The sequence below is a fragment of the Oryzias latipes genome, chromosome 21, assembly GCF_053564925.1.
Source record: "Oryzias latipes strain Hd-rR chromosome 21, Olatipes_Hd-rR_3.1".
In the NCBI taxonomy this organism is placed as follows: Eukaryota; Metazoa; Chordata; class Actinopteri; order Beloniformes; family Adrianichthyidae; genus Oryzias; species Oryzias latipes.
The window spans coordinates 10261720-10285514 of NC_136257.1; the positions used below are offsets into that span (position 1 = coordinate 10261720).

Below are 23795 nucleotides of genomic sequence, written 5' to 3' on the forward strand. Positions count from 1 at the left end.
GGAATTGTAAGTAAGCCATTGGGTGACGTCACCCTCACTCAGTTCTTTTTTACCGTCAATAGTTGGCGCTATACACCTCAAGTAACACAATAAAAGAAAAGGTCCCCAATACAAATGTGAACAAGTGGAAGTCTAGAAAGAAACAACTGCATACTACTTTGTGTGCCTCACAGCTATCTTTGATAAACTGCATATTAGCAGTATAAAGCAGCTTATTCTTCATTCTTTTGTTGTCTTATGTCTCTGGTTAGTGCTGGTTAGCCCTATTGCCCCCTAGTGAGCAGCAGGTATAACTGCATGTCTTTGTCATGTTATTCTTGTCTGACCTCTGGGTTGCTTTCAGACAAAGACTCGCTTTGAATGGATGGGGAATCCTAGTCCTATTCTAACCTTGATTTAGTTTGCTTTGCTTTTGCACAGCAGTAGCTGTGTTTACATGAACAAAAGTAATCGGAAAGAACGCCTGATCGGAAGAAAAATGTAAACACGCCGTTCGGAATAGTCTGCCCCGATCAGACTCATTTTGATCAAAATTTCTTTCCGATCAAGATAGGTGGGTTATGCCGATTGTTGATGCGATCGTGTTGCATGTAAACGGTTTATTCCGATTGTGTGTCACTACTGCTCTGGTTTTATGTCATGCATAGACTGATGTTTCGCTCCAGAGAAAGCTTTGGAGCTCAAACAGGACCGACCGGCTGCTCCGCGGATGCCTCTGCACTCCGCCCTTGCCCTGCGGGCTCCTCGCCTCTCCCTTCCTATCTTCTCTGACACCCCTCACGAGGGGGGCGCCAGGGAGGAGCGCTTCGTGCCCCTGACGTCCGCTCCCTGTGCGCGGGGCGCGGCTGCTCGGGGCGTGGCTGCCGGAGCGAACCGTGTCTCTGAGCAGAGCAGCCGGGCTTAAAGTTTTGTGTTTGAGGGGAGGATGCTTTGTTGGGTGTGGGAGGCTTCGGACTGCCATCCGTCCAGCAGATCTATGTGAACGAGCAGCCGAATTCAGGAGAACCATGTCTCCACACCGGCTTTGGGTGGTGTGTGAGCTTTTCAAAGCAGAAATGCCACTAAGTCCTTAGAAACCATTCAAACAATCGCGTGGATTTGTCTTTCCAGTCGTGACCCGACAAAATAAAGGCTGGTGTTATTCCCACATATTAACGTGCAGCCAGGATGCAGATTGCAGCATTTCCCGCATGGATTTTATGTTCATCCAGGCTAAATGTTGTTGTTGGCGCATGTTAACCTTCACCTAACCGTTCTTCCGGCTTCGTTCTGCTGCAAAAATGCACTGACCACACAGATTAAAAATTAAATGATGAGCGAACGGGCGCTTCATAATAACCATAACAATAATAAAAGCACGTTTAGAAGATCATCTCATATAGCTGCTAAATACATGTATGTAGCCGCTCGGCTTGTTTACATCGGGACTCATTTCCTCTTCCGGTATTTTCAACACAGCGACGCATGCCCAAATGATTTATTCCGACCGAAAGTGAGACCATGTAAACATTTGTTCTAATTAGACAGTTTTTCTGATCCCATGCATACAGTTGAATTCTAATCCGACCATTGATCCAATCAAGATATTTTACTCATGTAACCGCGGCTAGTGTCTACCTGTTTGATCAGGTTCAGGTGAACCTTTGCACCTGCTTCATAAAGTGCTGTCTGTAGAAATGAGGCTCTGTGTGGATAAAACCTGCCTGTGGGAAAAGTGCAACATCAAAGCAAACCAAGAAAAGGCGTGACATTTTTCTACATTCCTTTCCTAGTCATAACTTGGTCTGCTGGACTATTCTGGTCTGAACGATAAGAACATTTTACAAATTTAGATTAACTGTATCACCTTTAGCCATAGGGTCTCCTTAAATTCTAATTTACTGCAAAAACAATCTTTTCACGGACCGGTCTGTACGAGGTTGAAGTAGGGATCTGATTTTTTTTTTTTTTTTTTTAAGCCTCCAGTTTCCCTTAACTATTTCAATTTAGGTGTTGGTGCAGCCACTTTGTGGAAGTAATGGATGCATTTTCGATATGTGACTTGACATTTGCTAATAATGAGTTGGATGTGGTGGGGAAAATCCAGTAATTTTTCAAAATAAAACTTCCTTCAGAATCAGATTATAAATTCAACAGCAAAACTGTACGTCATGTTTTTTTTTCTTTTCTCGGCAGCCCAGTACCAAACATACTGGTACCGGTAGACAGCCCTGAATAACCTGTTTTTAAAGCACTTTAGTGTCTAGAAAGATCTTTTATTATAACAAGCAGAGCCGTGAATCCTTCAATTTGTTTATTTCTGATGTTTGTATTCAAGCATCCAGAGGTTTTTTTCACACTAGTGCCTTCCATCTCTGTCCTTCCTTCTGTAAGGGATATTGCACGTCTATCTTAGTCACCGACTTTACACTAAGATAATATTGATAACGGTTGGCCCTGCGATGGGCTGGCAGCCTGTCCAGAGGCGTACCCTGCCTTCGCCCAATAAGCTGGGATAGGCTCCAGCAACACACTGACCCCAAAAGGTTTGGACTATGGTTTAGGTTGGTCCTGCAGTTGGAACTTATCCATAGGTCCCCATTAGCAGTCAGTCCTCTATTATCCAAGCGTCATCCTTCACTTCATTGAAAAGAAGGGGTGAGCTCAGGCCGAGCGATCGAAGTTCTTCACTTTTGTGATGATCTTCCAGCCACTTTCAGGCCATTCAGAACCGCTCTGCGGTAATCTGTATTTCATCAAGCCTTCCATTGTTGATCTGTTAGAAGCATTATCTATCCGTTTTCCATAGATTCCCTCCATCTTCCTGTTTTAATCATCAGGAACCTGTCTCTAAAATCAACTTTTTTTCTTCTTCCCGCCACCTTTGCATCCTCACCTCTATTCATGTCTCATTTTTTACATTTTTTTTTTATCATCCGCTTCCCACTCTGAATCTTCTCCCTCTGCCTCTATTTCATTCTCTTTCACTCCGTCTCCCTCCTGCTCCCCGGCTAGTGCTCAGCTGTAGAGCACAGCGGACTCTAATGGCAGATCATTATCATGCTAATTAGAGCACTTTGTAGCTGCCGCCCGTCATTCTCTCCTCGTCTCAGCCCCCTACACTATCGTTAAAAAGGCCACCCCCCTCCTCTCCCCTCTCCACCAACCCATCCACCCCCCAGCTCGTCTTTCCATCATTAACAGTACGCGCTCTGGTGTAATTGGACGCTGTTTATTCCGGAGAGCAGGTTATTAAATCACATTGGGGTGACGCTCGCGCAGGTCTCCCTCCATCACCGTCCCGTGCTGTTATTCAACCAGTGTGCACGAGCACGTGCACTGCTCCCCGTGAAAACATAATCATATGTAATGGAGCATCTCTCTCCCACGGATGCTTTAGGTTTAATTTGATAATGTATGGTGAGCTTCTGTCAGTCCTCGGGCATGGAAGGAAAATGTGGACAAACCGAAATTAGGCCAAGGACCTAGAATTTGTCTTCTGAGATGCATCTAAAGTTTTTAGCTTTTAGAGCACGTGCCAAGGACTTTCAGGGCGCAATGTTGGCCATTTATTCCCAAACCATTTTATGATGGAACTTCTGCATTTGTAGGTCAGACACAGATTGAAACTTCTCTTCGTCATTTTCCTCTGTCAGGTTTTGCATCCTTCGTCCATTGGATAAAGGTGGTTAAATCTGATGTTAAATAAAAACCGTGTTTTTAAAATGTTTTTGTGGCATTTTTGGAGGACATATATAAAAGAAAATAAGCATAAAACTGCATTTCTGTGTATGTCTGTAAATCAATGTCAATTAGGTGCAGACACCAAAAAGCCAGTGAATAAAGGCTTTAAGTGTGACGTACAAGTTACTACGGCAACCCCTAAGCCCCTGCTCTGCTCCGTTCTGAATCTTCTGCTTGTAGACGACTAGATTCATGTACGTTTTCCTCAAATGAGCTGGAGTCTGGTTTAAAACTGGATGGCTGGATTACATCAACATTGCTCGCCATTTTTGTTTCACCGGTAGTGGTTAGTTGGATGTGTGAGGGGCTGTAAACTGGTGGGATGTTGGGAAATGGGGGCAGGCTTACTCTGTGCCATGACACAGGTTTTTGTATTTTGGCTAAAATCTGCATAATCATGATTTAAAGACCACTTCGAAAATGGATAAAAAGATGATCAGGGTGGGTCTTTAAGCAATAAAGCTGTAATACATCAGATCATGGTTCTTCCACCCTGCTTGTTTTTAACCATCGATTTTGGTGCCAGTGTGCAGCCTCGACCAGAAGCCCGGTAGGACTCGTTCCAGCTGATCGGTGGGGAGTTGGGCAGGGAATCCGGATGGTAATCCAGGTTGGGCAGCCCCTGCTGGAGATAGGAGAACAAACACAGAAGATGTAGATTCAGAATCAGCCGATCAAAGTGAGACAAAGAATTGTTTCATGATTATAGAGAGAAGCTGAAACTCCTTAGAGCTTACATCACCTCCCAAGAGGTTGCACAATACAAAAGCTGCCTCTCCAACAAAGCCGTCATGCCTTTTCTCTTGCTCATTGAGCTTTTTTATAAGCTCAGAAATACCTGACATTCACTCACGCTTCGCTGACTGGCAAACATCAATCCCATAGGAGCGCTGCCTCTTTCTGGTTTTGTCACCTTGGAAGCATTTTTCTATTTATTTTAAGGCACTGAAACTATGTGCAGTTGGGTCAAGGCGTACCAAGTCTTTTCTGCTCCCTATAGCTTAAAAAAATATCCTCTACTTTCACATGTACAGGTATTTTAATTAAAAAAAAGACTTTATTTGAAATTCTTAATATATTAAATGTTTAATTGGGCCGTCTTTCTTCATTTTATGTTTAATTAGCATCAAATCTGATGCCAATATCAATGCATTATGTTGTATTATTGTTTAATTGACCTTAATGAATCTAAAGTCAAGGTCAACATTATTAGCCTGCCTCAACCTCAAATGTTTCTTATAAATTAGCTTGACTCAAAATGTTTTCTCCTAATTTGATTATAATAAAAAAAAGGAAAATATCCTTCAAGATGACTTCATCTGTTTAATTGATGTGCTGAAATAAAAGAACATAAGGTTGAACCTACTAGGTTTTAACCTCTTGGTCAGAGGTTAATGAGCCAACTTCTCTGAGTTTGGATTTCTAATTCTAAAAGCTGAAATAATGCAGCACTACCCCCACTCCCCAAAAACAATTACACATTTAAATTAGTATTTTGGTTTTATGCCTTTCTAGCACTGACTATGAGTGACGGTGAATACTTTTCTGGAAAAAAAAATCCAGATTTTTCCAGTTTCTAAGGTTAAACATGATCATCCTACTCAGTTTAACTTAATAGATTCTGAGCATGAAATGTAACTGCATTAATTGGACAGAGGTCAACTTTCCTTAAATGTAAAGGTAATTGTTTTTTAAACAAGGTTGTTGCTTTAAAGGTCTGAGCTAGAGTTGCCTTTTTATTTTTTTACTTTATGCCTCAAAATGACGAGTTAATCCTTATTTTACTCATTTTATCTTCACTGATTTCAGTTCTATGTACCCAAACAATTCACGTTTGAACAGCACACAGGGTTTAAAAAACTCCCCTCCATGTTTCTAATGATGAATAGGTAACTGCTAACAATATTTAGCTCCTTGATCTTCGAATTTTTTTGTGAAACAAAATCTTTTTTTTTTTAAATATCTCTCCAATACCTCTGCTAAATTGACTGTTTTATTAAATGTTCAAACACTAAGAAACTCTTATTGAATTAATATTTTTTTTGATTTTTCACAATTTTTCTATCTTGAATACCAAGCATAATATTGTTTTTTGGTGCTAATTTTTGACCTACACAAGACATAAATTACTGGCAAACAGCAATGTCTTCTAAATTCATTTTTTAAGGCATTAGATTTGTAAAAATATATTTTTGGGCTGTTTGGAGATGGAATCTTTTCAAGAGATCTATTAACAAAAGAGGAAAACATTTACACTACAATACAATTTTTTTTTGCATCACTAAAATATAAAGGATATGTACAAAAAAATGGATGTGGATTAGAAATATTTAAGTGTTAATGCAAAAAAAGTAAAAACCGTAAACACTGCTAAAATGACAGCATAATGAAGAAACAAAGAAGCAAAACTGCAAATAAAAAAATGTTTAGAGGTCATGGAGATACATGGATAATGTTTTTTAAATGCTTTTTAATATATACTGAAGATATATGAACAAAGAAGTCAAAATCTTCTTATATTGTCTTTTAATGTATCAAGCTCTTTTTTTCTAAACCCGTTTTGACCTGAGACCTCTCTTAATTATTTTTTAGTGTTAATAATTTTCCAAAGGAAAGACATTTGAATGGAACCACTTCTACTAAAGACAGTTTTATTAAGTATTAGCCTTATTTAGGTAAAAAAAAGAGCTGTTTGTTGCAATATAGGTGTTAGATTTAGAAGAAAACACAATGATGTGTCAGTATTTAGGTCACTACGCATAAGTTGGCTTATTTTAAACCATTTCTATTTCTTCAAACTATAACGTTTTGAACAACCTCATCTCAAACAAACAGAAATATCCCCTCATACATTCCTTGTAAGGCATAAATTCTCAAGTCTGTGTGATGAATTAAACCTTCTGACGTTATTTTAATGCTGGTAAGACAAAAACATCATTAGATTGTTGTAATAAAGCAGGTCAACAAGTAGAGCAAAGAAAGGGCCAGAAGAAATAAAACGCTGGATAATTTATTTTTTCATAGTGCTGCCCGCATCTTTAGCTTGCTGATGGCTTGTTTTTGTGTTTTGCAGATGGTACGTGCCTCTTTTCAGCCTCATTTTCCTGATGATCTGCTGCTATGCCAGGATCATCTGTGTGGCCAATAAGAGAGTGAGTACTCAGCATGTGTGCACCTTTGGGGTCCACGTAAAATTCAGAAATTTACATCCAAATGACAACAAAAAATCACAACAAAAAATCAACCCTTATTGAACGGAAAATACAAGAATCTTATTTCATTAAAAAAAAAAAGCTAAATTTATTAAACAAGACATCAGTTTATAAGTTATCTGAAGTTTTTTTATTTGGAAGAAAGATTGAAGGCCATAAAACAAATTACACATTATTTTGTCACGTGTTTTCAGTTTAATAACAAAATATATCTGGTCAACTGACTTAAAGGCAACCTATGATGAAAATAGTCTTTTTTGATGTGTTTTTTGGTTAGGTAGTCCCCACTCTGACCCACACTCCAACACAGTAGGTGGCAGTAATGCACCCTCACGTTGGTGCCTCCCGCCAATAAAACCACAAGATGAAGAAGAAGAAAATAGTGTTTCTAGCATGTTCTTGTGGCATTTTTTCTGATTATGGAGGACATGTGCCGCATTTTCTGCACTATATGGCGCACAAGATTATAAGGCGCACTGTCAATGAATGGTCTATTTTTGAACGTGTGTAATTGTTGTAGCGCGCCAAACTATAAGGCACATTAGGCGAGACAAAAAAGTCAGAGACATGTAAAAGAAATTACAGTCCAACACTGCTAGATGTTAACCGTGTTTGAGTATTTACAATAACATTGTTTGCAACTCATAAATATAAGGTGCTCCGGATTATAGGATGCACTTCTTTTTTGAAACTGTGGTTTGAAGTGGACCTTATAATACAGACAATATAAATAAAGAAAATTAAGCTTAAAATTGAATTGCTGAATATTTCCTTAGGAGCACACAAAAAAATGCCATTTGAAAAGATTGTAGTTGTGACGTAGCATCCAGTTGCAGACAAATGGATCCGTGTATTTCTTGGTTTTCCTCGTCTGAGCTGGAATCTTGATCTAAACTGTACGGCTGGATACGTCCTATATAGTTTGACATTTTTGCAATGTTAGGTTGGGGGAATATAAGGGGCACAAAAGCGATCGAGTGCACAAACGGAGAGCTCTCAGTTAAAGGTGACAGGAAGGGGGGCAGGGTTGCTCCGTGCAAACAATACCACCCACAATTTCTATCAGCTTTCTAATTTCTGATAGACCACTGTTGCTCTACACAAACCATGTTCTAGAAAACGACACAGGTTTTTTGATTTAGCTCAAAAGCAGCAAAATCATCATCAAAAGACTACTGGGAATGCTTTTAAAGTCCCACTTCAACTATGTTTTTATATTGTAAAATTGTTCCTAGTGGGTTTTTTTTATTATGAGTATGCAGTTTTTAGCCAAAATCCCAAAATCTGTGGTTTTCTTGGACATAGTTGGACATAGAATCACCTCAGAGTATTGGGTGGGACTGTTGGTGCGGAACTCACCCTTTGCTGATATTCCATCATTTCGTTGTTTATGCTTATAGCCCCTTCAGAACCACAACCTAACATTACCGGTACAACAAAAATCGGAGCTATCCAGCTGAACAGTTTTGAGCCAGACAAGGAAAACAATGGCGTACATGGATCGAATGGACCAGAGCAGGGAGACGATGGCCCGCTCATTTCAATTGCTGCGTCAAAACTAAAAGCTTTTTCAAACGACAGGTTTTCGTCTGATCTGATCCGTCACAATTTGAATAAAGAAAAACTCAGAAATGCAGTTTAATCTTAAATTCTTCTATATACATCCTCCACCAGTAAAGAAATGCTACAAGAACATGTTAAAAACACCAAAAAGACCATTTTCATTGGAATAGGTCTCTAAAATGGATCAAAAGACGATCAGAGTGGGTCTTTTTAGAGAGGGGTTGCAAGCCGTGATTTTCCTTGAATGCTGCATATAGGAGTATTTATTGTAAAGTCGTCTTTTAATTTCAGATGATGTGCTTAGTTTCTGTCTTCTGCTCAAACTAGCTTATTTAAACGTGTCAGAACAACGTCTTCAACTCACATAAGAGAGTTTTTGTTCCTGTACAAATGTTCTGTTAGCTAAACTTTAAAGTAACAACTTTTAACCTTGACACCCCATTGTGTGAATTAGATTTGTTTTTTCTCTACCTGGCTAAATGTTTATTAGTTACTGGTTCTTTTTTTTAATTGGAAATGAAGCATCTTGGGGTTAAGGGGATGCCTGTTGGGTAAAATGAGTGATTTAAAGGGAATATCGTGACTACGTTGCACTTGATGGAAAGTTTGCTTTGTTCTTTCATTCCTTCTACAGCTAAAACTATGGATAAGCTGCAGTTTCACTGCATGCTTGGTATGCTTGCTGAAATTTTCCGCTGTAATGGGGAAGTAGGAGTCCAGAGGCAGCGCTGTAAAGAACTGGAGCTGCTGCCCGTGATCCGATGACACCTTACACTCCACCAGCCTTATGTAACCAAGTGTGGGTGTGTGTTTTTTTGTTGTGATTCAGAGGACACAAAGGGACGGCGAGGGAGAAGCAGGTTGGAAAACCTCATAAGACTTCCAATGAGAGGCTCCCTTGAATGAGCGCATTCTTTGTGCGGGTGGCGATGGAGTAAAGGATGGCATTAGGCAGATTTTGCTGAGATAGGGAGGAAGCCGGAAGACAACAGCAGAGACAGGCAGCAGGTAGCTGAGGGGCAGGGCAAGGAGAAGAGGCTGTACGGCTCCGTATCAGGTCTGCGATAACGAGAAGGAATGAATGTAGCCCTGTCTCATAACTCATTCAGCTCACACTATTCAGCCATCGCTTCTTCTCCTTCCTGCATCTGTCTTCCACCTTCCTCATTTCCTTCTTTTTTTTTTTTTTTTTTGGCATTCATTCGTTTTTCCCTGTCATTACTCCCCCTCATTTTCTCCCTGTCTCCGTCCCCCCCCCTCCTCTTTTTCAGTCTGCCTCTATTGGCCCCCCCACACATGCACGTCGTATTTATGAAGAGCTCAAGCTTTATCTCCTTTCGGCTGCGGGCTGTCTCCCTTGAAATAATTTCCAAAGCGTTCAAAGCGGAGTAGGTGGTGGCACACCAGAGGAAAAAAACAAAAGACAAAAACTGAGTGTCTGAGTGGAAAGGGGTGGGATGTTTGCTGGACAGAAGTTTGCACATCCTCTTTGAGATAAGATGGGGGTGAAATTGCTGAAAATTGTAGCTTAGCAGCACCCACTCCTCTTGATTTTTGGGAGCTCATTCAATCTGGACGGCAGTAAAAGCTAATAAGTCTTCACAGACTTTGAATGGTTGGTTTGCTGGTGTCATAGTCATCAACATGTCAGCCACAGGGCTGCTTTAGGTGCTGTGGCCTGGGAAAAACTAGCAAATTGGTGAACACACATGGGAAATTTAGCGAAAAACCTATTGATATTGTTAGTTCTTATCAGTGTGTAGGGGTGTAACGATTATTCCTACGATCCGACAAGATCAAGATCAATCTGTCTGAGGCAAGTAGTTAATCGAATAGACCTATACCATTATAAAATAGTTTCAAAAGTAATCAGTTATATTGGAATATACCATTTGGATTGAGACATGGTAGGCTTATTTTTCTGTAACGTAAAAATGACCACGTGTCATCACAGAGGACAACACACGTGATGTCAGCAAAAACTCATCAGTCCATCGTTACAGTTCAATGTGTGGAAACGCTTTGTATTTAGCAAAGACAACATGTGACCGTACAGTGTGCTAGAATGTTCTAATAATGTTCCCTTTGGATTATTTGGATGTGGAAAAACAGCAGTGGGCTGAACTAAAATGTGAATGTGATTTGCCATTCATTCTTCTTTACTTGTTGGTTTGTACATATTTAATTTACACTTGATTATTTTGCAAGAAACACAAGGAATCTGGAAAACTTAAACCTGCACTGTTCAGTATCCAGGTATTTATCTCTGAGTCACATTGGTTGAAGTTTTGGCCAAAGATGTCCAGGATCCATTTTAGGTCAGAGAATTGAATTGTTCAAAATTAACCGATATCAACTATGAATCGTATCGTCAACCACAAATGATGATATGAATCAAATAGTTGTTTAAAAGAATGGTTACATCCCAAACAGTATGTGATGATTTTGATGGATAATGGTTCTCAGCTGCAGGGCATCGGGTTTGAGCTGATGACCAAATGACTGCCCTTCTCCACCGTGAACAACCACGTACAGCAGATCTACAATGTCCCTCACGTCAGCGCAGAGAAACCATGGCAACATGGAGTTACTAAATAGCAGAACACAGAGGAGTTGTTAGCGCTCATGCTGTTCCCGCTGCCTCTCGTTTGGCGGATGCTGGGGAGGCTTCGCTCTGGACCTCCGGAGATTCGCCCTCCCGTGTCTGGGGTTTGCACGAACCCTCTGACTTCTTGCTGCCCCTCCCCCACCCTCCCCTTCTCGTCGTTACAAATCCCGGTCTTGCGCGCAGATGTGCACATCTCTGTGCGTGTCTCTTGACATTTTCGCTGCACCCCTTAGAGAGAGGACGAAAAGGAAGGGCAAAAAAAAAGATAAAGAAGTGTTCCCACGTTCTTTTTAAAGATCTCACATCTGCCATGTGGGCTTTATTTTTTCTTTGACACTTTTTTTAAAAGAAAAAATCTCCTTTCCTCTGCAAGCTCTCTGTATTTTATTCTTTCTCTGTTCGTGTTGTGTGAGCTGGATCTTTTTGTTGGAAGCGAGGAGCAGTTAAGCGCTCCCCAGTGTCTCTAAGCTCTGCACTCCGGTGTGAGTTTGGCAATTTAGCAGGGGGATGTGTAAGAGGGTGGAGGGGTTTCTCCCTGGCTTGATAGCAACTTTGATTTTTGTTCTGGCTCGTCTCTGCAGGCACTAAAAACCAACAGATTAGAAAAGCAAAATAACAAATTCGTTTTATCCTCCACAAATAATCCCCCCCCCCCCCCCCCCCCCTTCTGCTTCTGCAGATGCAGTCCTGGCTGGGAACCTTCAACCCAGAGAGGGAGAGAAGAAAGGTACGGAATCTGACCGTCACACTGCTCAACATGCACACACAAATGCACACAGATCACGGGGATTAGAGTGTCGGCGGGATTAGCTGTTGCCCTCACGCTGGGTAGGTGTCAAGCCCAGTGGGGAGAAATTTGACCCCTTGACTCCGCTCCTCCCTGTGTTTCTGCCCATGTATATTTGCACATGGAGAGGAGTTTAAACCATTGCCCTTCTGGAATTAGTCAGCATCAAAGAAAAGGGAGAGAGGGAAAAAAAAGAGGAGGCGCTTGCAACATCTGTCCTTTCTATGAGACAGAGTCGATGGTAAATTTTATTGGTGCTTTCATGCTAGAGTAGACTCACTATTTCAGTTTGACTTTGCAGGAAATGTTAAAAAAAAAGATGTCTCAACTTCATTTGTTTTACTTTTACGCTTGAACCACCTAAACTGGCTGCAAGCAATCTGAATTGAAAACGAAAAAGTAGTGCAGCTTGTCTGCATTTCCCTTGAGGCTCTTATGGCCACATCAAGAAACATGCGAGTGGTAAGTGTATCATGAAGTATTGGTAAGGCTAATGTGAGTAACAGGCATTTATGACAAACAGGTGATGCTGACATATCGTGTCCTTACACAACACTCAGTTTTTTGGTAAAGCATAAATCTAAACTTGCCTTACGGTTAGATACGAGCTGTCTGCGGGCTAAAACCCGCAAAGAGTATACTTATAATCGCGTGAACAGAACTTACGGGCTCCTTGCGGAGTCCACAAGATTTGGGGTGTTAAAAAAATGAAAAATGAAATGCCTGCGTCTCATCCACTTGATCCTTACTTTACCCTTTTGTGTGAAGTGTTAGCTACGACCTGTCGCATGCAGCACGCCAATAGAAAAATGTGCTTAAACATTTCTGCTCTGCAGGCTCACTGAGTGGTCTACGACTTCGATATTTTGTTCAGGCCAGCTGCGTTCCCTGTTAAGGTATTCCCATATTTTGCCCGCCATCAGTCTATATCTACCGGTGATAGCAGTTTTGACCAAGGCACACTGAACGGAAACCTTAAGCCTTGTTTCCACTGAGCAGTCTGGTCTGGTATACGGTATGGCCCAGTCTGGTATTTTGAGCGTGTCCATTATAAAATGGACTCATTGAGCCAGACCCAATCGTACCATTTTTGGACCCCATTGGTTCTAGGTCCATAAAAAATGGAACAGACCAGTTAGAGCGGAGCTAACTGTAACACGTTGATTGGTTGAAGGTCATTATGACAAAAGAACGCTCCAGGATAGCAGCTGTATTCCTCTTTGCTGCCCGCATTCTTCTCTCAAACAACATCAAATTCTTTGTACATATGAAGAACCAAAATCCAAACGGAAGGCTTTAGTTTTACGGCAGATCAGAGTTCCTTTTCTGGCAATAGAATTCCGATTAACTTTCATATCTTCCAAATTAATAAGACGATTCAAAGAACTACTGTGAACCCAACAAACCAGTGTGAAAAAAATGCTCAGACATCAGAGAACCTAGAGTGGCACAACATGAATCTAGAGTTTTTTGGTTACAATGTTTCCTCGTTTATGCCAGAGGTTAAAATCTAACAATAACCACCGATAGGTGAAGTAAAGCAACGTAATAGATGCTTTAAGGCTGTAAAACTCCTCACTACACACTATATACACTTTTCTCAGACAGTCAAGAACATTTTCACACTCTTTTGTCTTGTTTAAACTTTCAAAGCTCAAACCTTCGTTGCACAATAAGTTCAGCATTATAGAATGAAAACAAAGATCTGCTTGGCATCGAAGACTGTTTTCGATTTTTCGAGTTGAAAGCCTTCTGTACAGGAGACACGGCACAGAGGAGTTTGATTGACAAGGTCAAAGGTCAATGAGGATGCTTTGTAGTGAGGGACTAATGTATATTGGCATACTTTTCAGTCATATTCCTGTGAAAGAGTCTTATTTTTGAGGGGGAAAAAAAGGTTTTGGAATAAATTCAATATTTTAGGGCATTGAGGGTTTTGCAAAAAGGTTGTAATATGTAATGAGCTTGGGCCTTTTATTATGTACGTAATAAAAACAGGATTGATTCATCTGTGCTCCTTTCACTAAACTTTTTAAAAAAGGAACCTGTTTAGTTTTTCCATCAAGACGATCAACCATCACCTCTTTGCTCATTCAGAAGCAACTAATTAAAAGTTTGATTGTTAATTACGATTCCCACAAAAGCATCTTCCAGACGTGTGGACAGTTACGAGCCAACAATCCTCTACGGTCTCAGATTTCTATACCTCTCCCCTGTTGCATCTCCGCCCAGCAAGGTAAGGTGTGGAGGGCAGGTTAGGGTTAAGGTTATGCAGATGCTGCCCCTAAGTGGCAGTCGTAATTACTGCACACTGTACTGCCGTAACCTTCACCACTAATGTGTGTGTGCGTGCATGGATGTGTTTGAGCAGCACGAGGGCTAATTGCTGTGTGTAGCACAGAGTGTAAATAAGTCAGCAGCAGTTTTTATCACACTCTTTCCCCGTATTTCTCTTTCTCTGTCACTTCTTTTCATTTCCATCTTTTTTTCCCCAACTCTCCCTCTTTTTCCCCCCGTCTTTTTCCTCCCCCTTTCTCTCACCGCTCCTTCCGTCTGTCTCTCTCCCAGTCTTGTACTCATACACAGCATGAATAAAGCAGCAAGCCAGGTTCATGGCCATGAATATTTATGAGAGTTTATGCACGCGCTGTGATGCTTTAAAACAACAGCCTCCCAGATTGAGCTTGCCTTGCCAGTAGGCTCTGGTTCATGTGTATGTGTGTGTGTGTGTGTGTGTGTGTGTGTGTGTGTGTGTGTGCGCGCGTGCATGCGTGAGTATGTAGCAGCAGGTGTAAATGAGAGAAAACTCGTCCTGTTGGGTGTCTGAGGACAGTTGCCGTTAGTATAGGTTTTGATTGCCACATCTCCCTCACACATGTTGAACCCAAGTCCGTGAGAATTTCTCTTTTTTTTTTTTCTTTTTTTCCTCCTCCCGTCCCGATGACCAAGCTGCCACAGTTGTCTCCTCTTTCTGTCTTGTGGGCACACTGACGTACATCACTGATGTTAGCGCAGTAAGCCACGGGGTTGTGACCAACCTCTTTAGCCAGTGGTCTGCCATGGCAGCACAAACCAAAACAAGTGTGGAGGGTTTTTAAAGTCCCACATTTTCAAACCTGGCTGTGCAAATAGCGAGCTGGTACTTTGTTTACCTGTCCACACAAGCTTTGCTGTTAGTAATAAAGTGTTTGTGCATCAGTATGTCCAGCCTTGTATCTCATTCAGCCTTTTATATTTCCCAAAAGTCTCTTGGGTCGGTTTCATAAGCTCTTCTCTGCAAGTCACGGAGCCTCAACTTTCAGTTAAAAGCATGACTTGTGGCTGAGCCTTTGAACAATTTTTGGGCTTTAATAAAAAATGATTAAAAAGGGCAACAAGAAATAAAATTCAGACTCACTTCCATTCATTCATACATCTTCCAAACCCTTTTGGGGGCACCGGGTTGCTGGAGCCTATCAGCTACTTAGGGGCAAAAACGAAGTACACACTGGATGGTTCGCCAATCCATCACAGGTTCACACAGAAAACAAGCAGTTATTCGCTCAAAGGGGACTATTTTGGGGGTCACCAATCAACCTATGAAGCAAGTTTTTGGATGGCGGGATGACAAAACTCTCACATGTGCGAAGAGAACATGCAAACTCCAGACAGGCAGGACCCAACCGGGATTCTTCTCAATGTAAGGCGAGCGTGCCAACCACTACACCCCCATCCTATTCATATTCAAAATGTTGAAACCACTCTGGGTCCTGGCTAGTTTAACGCCCTGGACGAAACACTGGACGCCCACATTGCCCATAGGAAAAACCGCCACTGCTTGTGTGCATCAGCAAACACGGCCTCAAAGGATAAACTCTTAATTCTAGATATTTCTCCAAAATGGGGGGGAAAAACAACCTCAAAGTTCATTGATTGAATATTCCCTTCGTAAACCTGAGGCTGTTATTTTTAGTGCAGGCTTTTTCTGAAATGAGCGCCAGCGAGGGCGAGGGCTGTGGGTGGTGGAAGGGAGGGGTTGCTCCCGATAACTGACTGTAATCTAGTGTGTGTCATTAACGTCGGGACTGCTGTGCCCGCTTCGCATAATTACGGTTTCATTCCCCTCTGCTTCGCGAGCAGTGTAGAGGCCTCTGACACCCGAGGACTGTGATTAGAAACACGAGGCACTTTACCCGCTCTCCTCCTCCTCCTTTGCCATCACTCTGCCTCTTGTCTTTGCACTCTAAAAATGCTCCTCTGTACATCTAATCAGTTTTGATGTGTCATATTCTCCATTCAGAGTCTCCTTTTTGGAATTTTTGGAATGGTTAAGTAATATCAAACCAGACTTGTATATATTTTTTATTTGACACATCGCACTCATGAAACACCAACAACAGGTAGATCTGACCATGACCAGTAGACTCAAAGCTTCCCATGATAATCAACACCAAGGTCCATATTTTGGCATAGACCTGGTTTGAATTAGTTGTTTGGTAATTCAAAACCTTTATTTTTATTATGGTTTGCTATCACACATAGAACTCTTATAAACTTACAAAAGACTGAAGTGGACCAAGCCATCTGGAGAGATAAGATAGTTTGGCAGGTACTCACTAGAGATCAGTATAGTCCCAAAACAAGCTTTGACCAGTATGTGGACAAAAACATGAAGAAGAAAATTAGATTGACCCGCTAGCTTTTTATTTATCATGTAAAAAGTTACTGTCCTCACTGTAAGGCATTTTTCTGACAAATTTTTCTATACAACTTTGTTTAATTAGTTTTTGGGATGTTTTTTCTTATTTTTTTTTGTTAATGCACACTGCTAACGTTGGTTTCGCTTCTGCTGTTTAGTCCATGGAAAGTCTGGAGCATTCGCAGCACTGAAGTGAACTGTTCCATGGCTCATTTGAAAGTGAAAGGAGATCTTTGTTTCCCCTGAGTTTAGTCAGGAAAACCCTGAAGGCGAGGGTTTTCACACCAGCGGGCCATCGGTCACTTGGAAGTGAACGATGGTGTGGTTCACTGCAGTTTATCCAGGTGAATTACTTAACATTGGGAGTTTGGTCATCTAGATCAGTGTTTTTCAACCTTTTTTGAGCCATGGCACACTTTAACCTTGACAAAAATCCGGCGGCACACCAGCATCCAAAAAAAAAAAAAAAAAGAAAGAAACTCGTAGTCTGTATTGATCCACAGCAATCTCACATGCATTTTTGTGATAATTGTGGCAGAAAAAGCTGGAAGCTGCAGCTGTTTTTTCTAAAAGATGTAATAAAAGTTAGGTTAAAATATTTAAAAACGGTTTGATGTGCGTTCGTTGTGGTTTCAACACGTTTAACAACGATGATTCATTGTGCGCTGAGACGCTGTCACTTTAACGCAATGCATCATGGGAGATGTAGTGCAAACAGCCGCCGAACGCAGATAGACTCGCATCTCTGAGCTTCTTTGTTTTGTTCACTTGTTGCACGGTCTGACACCGGATTCTGTGGAAAGCTACACCGCTAAAGACGAGCTTTAGCTGGAATTTTTGTAAGAGCTGAGCGACTTTATGAGCAGAATCAGAACAAGGAAGTGAATACTTTAACCATTTCTGATTGGTCAGACTGGTGACGTGATAAAGCCTCCAAGAATGATTGGTGGAGACAGTTAAAGGGGCCGGACTTTTCCGAAAACGTCTGAACCCACAGCTATGTCGTGGTACTGTATTCTTATCAAAATGTCTTTATTGGATTAAATAAACACAAAGAACTACTCAGTGTTTTATCAGGGCCTGTTTGGATGAACAAAGAGCTGATATCCTGGAGATGGAAAATGTTTTTAGATCAGTTGATGAGGGCAATTTCCCACGGCACACCTGACCATCTCCCACGGCACACTAGTGTGCCGCAGCACACTGGTTGAAAAACACTGACTTAAAGGACTTAAGATAGGAAGAAAACCAAGATGAGTAGTGATACGGAGAGAGAGAAAAAAACTACTACATAGCAAATCCGAGGAAGAGTTCTAAATTAAATAAAGGTTGGGCAATGTCTGGTTATGTGTTTTTGTGGCATTTATCTGAAAATAAAGGACATGCAAGTAAATTAAGGGTAAAGTAAGGATCAAAAACTTGCATTTCTTAGTGTTTCCTTCTTCAAATTGTTGTGAATGAGTAGCAGACAAAAACAGTTAGAAAATAGCATATACAGTACAGACCAAAAGTTTGGACACAACTTCTCATTCAAATGAATGGGAATGTGTGTCCAAACTTTTGGTCTGTACTGTATGTGACATAGAAAATATGCTGCTCCTGCTCCGCCCCATTCTGGTGCATCCACTCGTAGAGGACTTGATCCATGTACGTCTTTGTTTTCCTCACCTGATATACCTTGCTATTTCTGTTGCACTGTTAATGTCAGGTTGTGAGGGGCTGTAAGCTACCAGGAGAGCATATAAACAGAGAGCTCTCGGCAACGGGGAGGAGAAGGGGGGGTGGGGTTGCTCCATGACAACAGTCCAGCCCACAACTTGGAGGTGAATTTTGAAATGAACTACTGCCGCTCTGCAGAAACTGTCCTAGAAAACTACAGGTTTTCTGCTTCAGGTAGGCTGTGGTTTTGTCCCCTCAGTTGTCAAAACGACCCAAATGTCAAGGTTTTTGGAGTTCCCCAACCATTTCAACCCCGTCTGTCAGTGTGAAAGTGCCTTAATAAAGCTAAGCTTATGTGCCTTTACGTGTAGGGGTTGAGAGTTACCATTCCCTGTTTAGTTTATGACACGGAGCCAGCATTTGTCACACACTGAGGCACGGGCTTCTGTATTAGAATCCACCCGAACTCACAGACGCTCATATAAGATAAAATGCTGCTAGATTTTGGCGTGAATTGTTCAAAATGCCTGTGTTAGAGCTTGCACGCCCTAGGGCCTTTCTGGTGAGTAATTAATTTCCAGCATGTGGGGGTAGAGACCAGAGCTTGTGGGCATGCTTCCTGGCTCCAACTGTCAAAGAGGGAGAGGGAAAGAAAGAAAGGGAGGAAGGCTTTGCGCTGGCTCAGATACTGCGTCCTAGCCTAGAGGGTGAGGAAGAGGAGGGGGGAAGGGGGGGGGGCAGCACAGCACAGAAAATCGATCGGGGGCCACGCTTCTCAGCCTCTTCCGGACGCAAGAGTCCTCCTCTCATGGGAATTAGATAACGGCTTGTAAAAGCTCTCCAGCACCAGGCTCTCCCCCTCCTCGACTTTTAGCTGCTGCATCTCTCTGTCTTCCTGCCTGCTTGGCTGTGAGATATTGAATTCATCCCCCTTCACATAGCTGCAAAGTATTAGCCTCTAGTTTAATTGGAATCCCCCTTTCTTCTCATAACTGTGTGGATATTGCGCATTATCTCCAGGTTAATATTTTATTACGTTTTAATTGGCCTTTGTTGTTTGCCTCAGCGCTCTGATCTTCCCGTTAAGACAGCAACTCTCTGCGCGCCTGTGCGAGATATCCAGACCAAGCACCGGCGTTGATATGGAAATTGCTTTTTTCCACATGGCTCTCCAGTCAACTTTGTCCTCTGCCGTAGGTTTCCCTGGCTGAGGAGATCAAGCCGCTCAAGTGGTATCCCTCCGTCTACCTGCTGGTGTCCATCTTCCCCCTCATCAACAGGTAACCAGCACACCTGTCCTGCTGCTGAGGAGTTTCATTTGCATGTCGGCTCCGCTTGGCTCTCATTCCAGACACTCCCCGCCCTGAGAAGCGACTTGCTGTCTTTTATCTAAACTCCCGAGCTGTGTACACACCAGGGATTTGAGGCGCATTCAAGAACATGCTAAACGCAGTTTAGTATTTGTTTGCACTGAACAAGCAGGGAGGGGCTTCTCCTTTTTTTATTCTTTACTAGGGCATGACCGCCATCTACAGTTGGAAGAGGCTTGGTGGGAAAGGTTAAAGTGGTGGAAAATTTGTTCCAGGCTATTTCTTTCATAGCTCTATTCCAATATATGAAAAACTTGTATATTTATATGTATAAAGATTCAACCTGGATTACCTTGTAAGGTTCTTTCAATGGCCACGGGTTTTGTACATTGAGCCCAAAAACAGTCGTAGAAACATGCTATGCACGAACGCAACAGTTTTGACCACGGAAGCCCAAAACGTGCATTTACATCAACTTTTTACTGGAAGTGGCTGCATGAGAGCAAGTTGCCGAGGGCGATGTGAACGTCGCTAATAACTCTTGACACTGGCTCCTCCCACATGTGTCAGATTTATAAACATCTTTTTGGACAAGAATCCAGCAACAAATTTGACGTGCGTCAAAAGAGGCAGGAATTTGATTTACTGATCGCAATTAGCGTGAACGCATCATCAAGCTGTACACACCAATTGGCACGTCTTTAAGAACACTCATTTAGCCCATGGTGTTCACACCGGACAAGCAGGGAGGGGCTTCTTTTTCTTGTTTTTTTTACTGTTTGCTGATGCATGTCCACCACCTACAGTTGGAAGAGGTTTGGTGCGAAATGTCAAAGTGGTGGAAATATGGTGAATCTTGCTCCAGGTTTTTTCTCTCACAGCTCTATTCCGATATATGAGAGACTTGGTGTCATAGAATTCTAGCCGGGCACAAACTGCGAGTATTAATTTCTCTTACGTGATCAATTTTCAAAACAGTTGGCACTGGCACAGTTGGCAAAAGTGACGCCATTCATACGCCACTACCAAATCCAAGTCCCTGATTGGTCAAAGTTCAACCTTGTTCAACTGTCAACACAAGTTCAACAGCCGTGCGTTTTGTACGCAGAGCCCGAAAACAGCCATAGAAACTTGCATGAATGAGAAGGTTTTGAACGCAGAAGCCCGGAACGTGCATTCACACAGACTTTTCATTGGAAGGGACTGCATGAGTGCGTGGCGCTGAGGGCGGTGTGAACGCAGTTTCACAAAGCTTTGCCGTCGCAGTGCGAGCAAAAAGAAGGATGTGTGGGTGTGGGTGCGTGTGTGATGGAAGCATAAAGCATTTTATTGGCTTTTATAAAACCATGGCTTCATCAGCTAAGGCTGTGTGGGAGGAAGGGGGGGGGTCCGGTAAATGATAACCCCTCCGCCGTTATTAGTCCCCCCCCCTTCCCCCTACCACCACCTTCTCCTTCCTTCGTTTGCTCCCCCCCCCCCCCCCCCACCCAAAGCGGTGTGATTGACAGGTCAGGGTTACTAAGTGATTAGCTGCAGCACCTCGGCTTGTCGCTGCAGAGATGTAGGTGGAGACACAGGTCAATTACAGGGTCAACGTCTTTCAAAGGCTCAAACATTACCCCTCCTCTCCCACTCACCACCCCCTTTACCCTTCCCCTCTTTTCATTCACCTCCATTCCAGTTGCCCCCCCCCCTCCTCCTCCTCTCTCTCTCCCTCCTGGGGCTGTCAGCTGATGAAGATGACAAACTGCATCCTATACCCTTCTCACCTCCTCCCTTCCTTCCCTCCTTTATTGCCTCCTCTCCTGCGCTCAAAGTCTTTGTTGTAGCCTCCACATTTCTACTCCTCTTCGGCTTTCCATCTTTCTGCCTCTGTGTTTTCATTTCACCCCCACCACCACCACCTCTTTTTTTCCTCCTCCACTCTTCCTCCCTTCAGCCACACAAAGGCCTCCCTCTCTTGAGCAAATACGCTCCCGCTCGGCTCCGCTCTGCCTTTCTCCAGAGAACGGTGGAGGAAAACGGGAATGAATTGCTCTCTCGTCGTCGTCCTCCACCTCCCCTTCCCCCGTTCGCCAGCGCTGCCTGTATATATCTCCGGCTCCTATTAATTTGTTAGGCTCTCCTTCCTCGCTCACCTCTGTCCCTCCCCCCTGGCTCATATCCTCCTCCTCCTCCTCTCCCCTCCTCTGCTGAGTGCTGGAGTGTGTAAAGTGTTTGTCACGGTGCCGTGCCGATGTCGTCGTGCTCTGCTTCCGCGCCGCAGACAGCCTCCCGCGTGTGCGTTTGGCTGCGAGCGAGCGAGCGCGCGCGCGTAAAGGTGGGCGGTTGTGTCAAGGCGAATGCGCAGCCGTCTGTGCGTGCGCGTCTGCACACTTGTTTGTCCGCCTCAACCGGAGTGTGCGCTTTTTCTCCTCGTCTGTCTGTGAGCAATCGCCTGTCGGGTGCGCGTTTTTCTTCTTCTTTTTTTTTTGTCAAATCTCCGTGTGTGTGCGCGCGCACGCCCTTCCTATGTGCGTGTGTCTGAGTGGGGGATTATTTTTATCTGAGCTCCAAAGCCTCCTAAACAGGGCTTAGAGAGACGGCCCAGGGCAGCAGCTAAAGCCGTCGGATAGAGCTCTCTCTTTCTCACTCCGTGCCATTTCTCCCTGCCCTGATCCACAGCGTGTGGAGGAGCACGCTCCCGCGCACAAACACACTCTTGTTTTTTGGCCCCTCATCTGCCGTCACACAAACACGCAGTCACACGCTATTTTAATCTGTTCCAAATGCTCGCTGGTAAATGTGTTAATTCGACACCAGCTGTTGCGAATTGAAATCGGAACGCTTCCTCGTCCTCAATGGCACGCACACGCACGGACAAGTCATTACGCATCATTTTAGCGACCCCCCACCCCCCATTCATTCAGATGCCCTCATTTAGGCATCACAAAAGTAGCACCCACACCTTTTTTCTCTCCCTTAAGCTTCCCTTAACTGTGTGTGTGTGTCTGTCTGTGTGTGTGCACGTGAGCTCTGCCCGGGCACAACTACAGTTTTCACAGTCTGTTTCTCACATCGCCTCCCCTGTGTACTTTATGCTGTGGGTGTGTGTTTGTTTACAAGGCTCGTCAGATTCCTACTGTGCGCGCTTGTTTGCATAAATAACCCCTCTCCTCGGAACCTGGCTGCTGATTTCAGCAGCGCCGCTCCTCCGTGTGAAAGCGCTCCTCCCCGGATGGCCTTCTGGGGTTTTTCAGAGCGCGTTCTCTCTTCAGCTGGAAGCGCACCCCTTCTCCCTGTTTTGACCAGCAGCAGCAGCAGGAAGAAATCCGCTTCACCCTTTTCCTGCTTCACCTCCTCCTCTTCTTCTCCTGCCTCGGGTTTGTCTGGAAACCCTAACATCCCATTTTTTTTCCAGCTCGCTTTTAGCAATCAGGGTCACACGCCTCAAGGAGGGTGCTTCAGCCCTGCAAATTGGCCTTGGCGGCGGAGCTTGAACCGGCCATGTGTCTGTAACCTTGACTTCACCCTGTCAATCCAGGAGGTAGCTCTCATCCTCCTAGTTATTCTTGGTTTCCCTCGGTGCTGCCTCTGTGGGTTTTGTGGTGTCTATACGTGCTTGCAGGGGATTTTCGTATGGGCTGCCGAGTGTCTAAGCCCCCCCCCCCCCCCCCCCGCACAACCCTTCTGGAGGAGATCTGATTTCCCTCCTCCAGGCTAGCGGCGAGAACAAGACAGCGTGCATGCGTCTTGTGTGTGGTTCAGTGTGTGCTTCTGGCTGCGTGCGCACACGTGCAAACCGGGCCAGGCAGACCTTCCCCATCTCCGTTCTGCACTTTGAAAAACGAGGGAGGAAATCTCAGAGCAGCAGTTATTATTCATCCCTCAAAGAGAACGGGGAGGAGGCGGAGGAGGGGAGGGAGGGAGGGAGGGATGGATGGAGGGAGGAAGAAAGAAAGAGCCAAACGGGAGGGATGAAGCAGGGGTGGGGGATACATTAACGCTTATCTCACTGTATTCGGCGTTCTCCATCCCAGGATGTGCTCCCTCTCCCTCCTTTCTCCTTTCTGCTCCGGCTTCCTTCCGTTGGTTCGCCGTGTGCGTCTCGGAAAACCTTACACTCAGCGCTGCTGGATGTGTGCTTCCTCCGTGTCTGTGTAGGCTGCTGTGTGGTTTGTATCTGCTAAGTTCAGTGTTTTGTTTTCTTGAACAACTGATCCCACGCCAAAACACAGAAACCCAGGTCAAACCTTTCACTTCAGCTCTAATATAA

At 43.5% G+C, this 23795-nt stretch overlaps 1 protein-coding gene across 5 annotated transcripts in view; it reads left to right on the forward strand.

The window, feature by feature from the left end:
* The window catches only part of si:dkey-100n23.5 (cyclic AMP receptor 1), a 73150-nt gene that overhangs the window by 15208 nt on the left and 34147 nt on the right, over nucleotides 1-23795 (forward strand). For 4 of the 5 annotated variants that reach the window (XM_011489322.4, XM_011489323.4, XM_020712838.3 and 1 more), the window contains 3 exons: nucleotides 6797-6875; nucleotides 11786-11833; nucleotides 19428-19510. In XM_011489322.4, coding sequence (XP_011487624.2) covers nucleotides 6797-6875; nucleotides 11786-11833; nucleotides 19428-19510 — 210 coding nt within the window. The remainder of the gene's footprint in view (nucleotides 1-6796; nucleotides 6876-11785; nucleotides 11834-19427; nucleotides 19511-23795) is intronic. The other variant, XM_078940077.1, reaches the window with a different exon arrangement.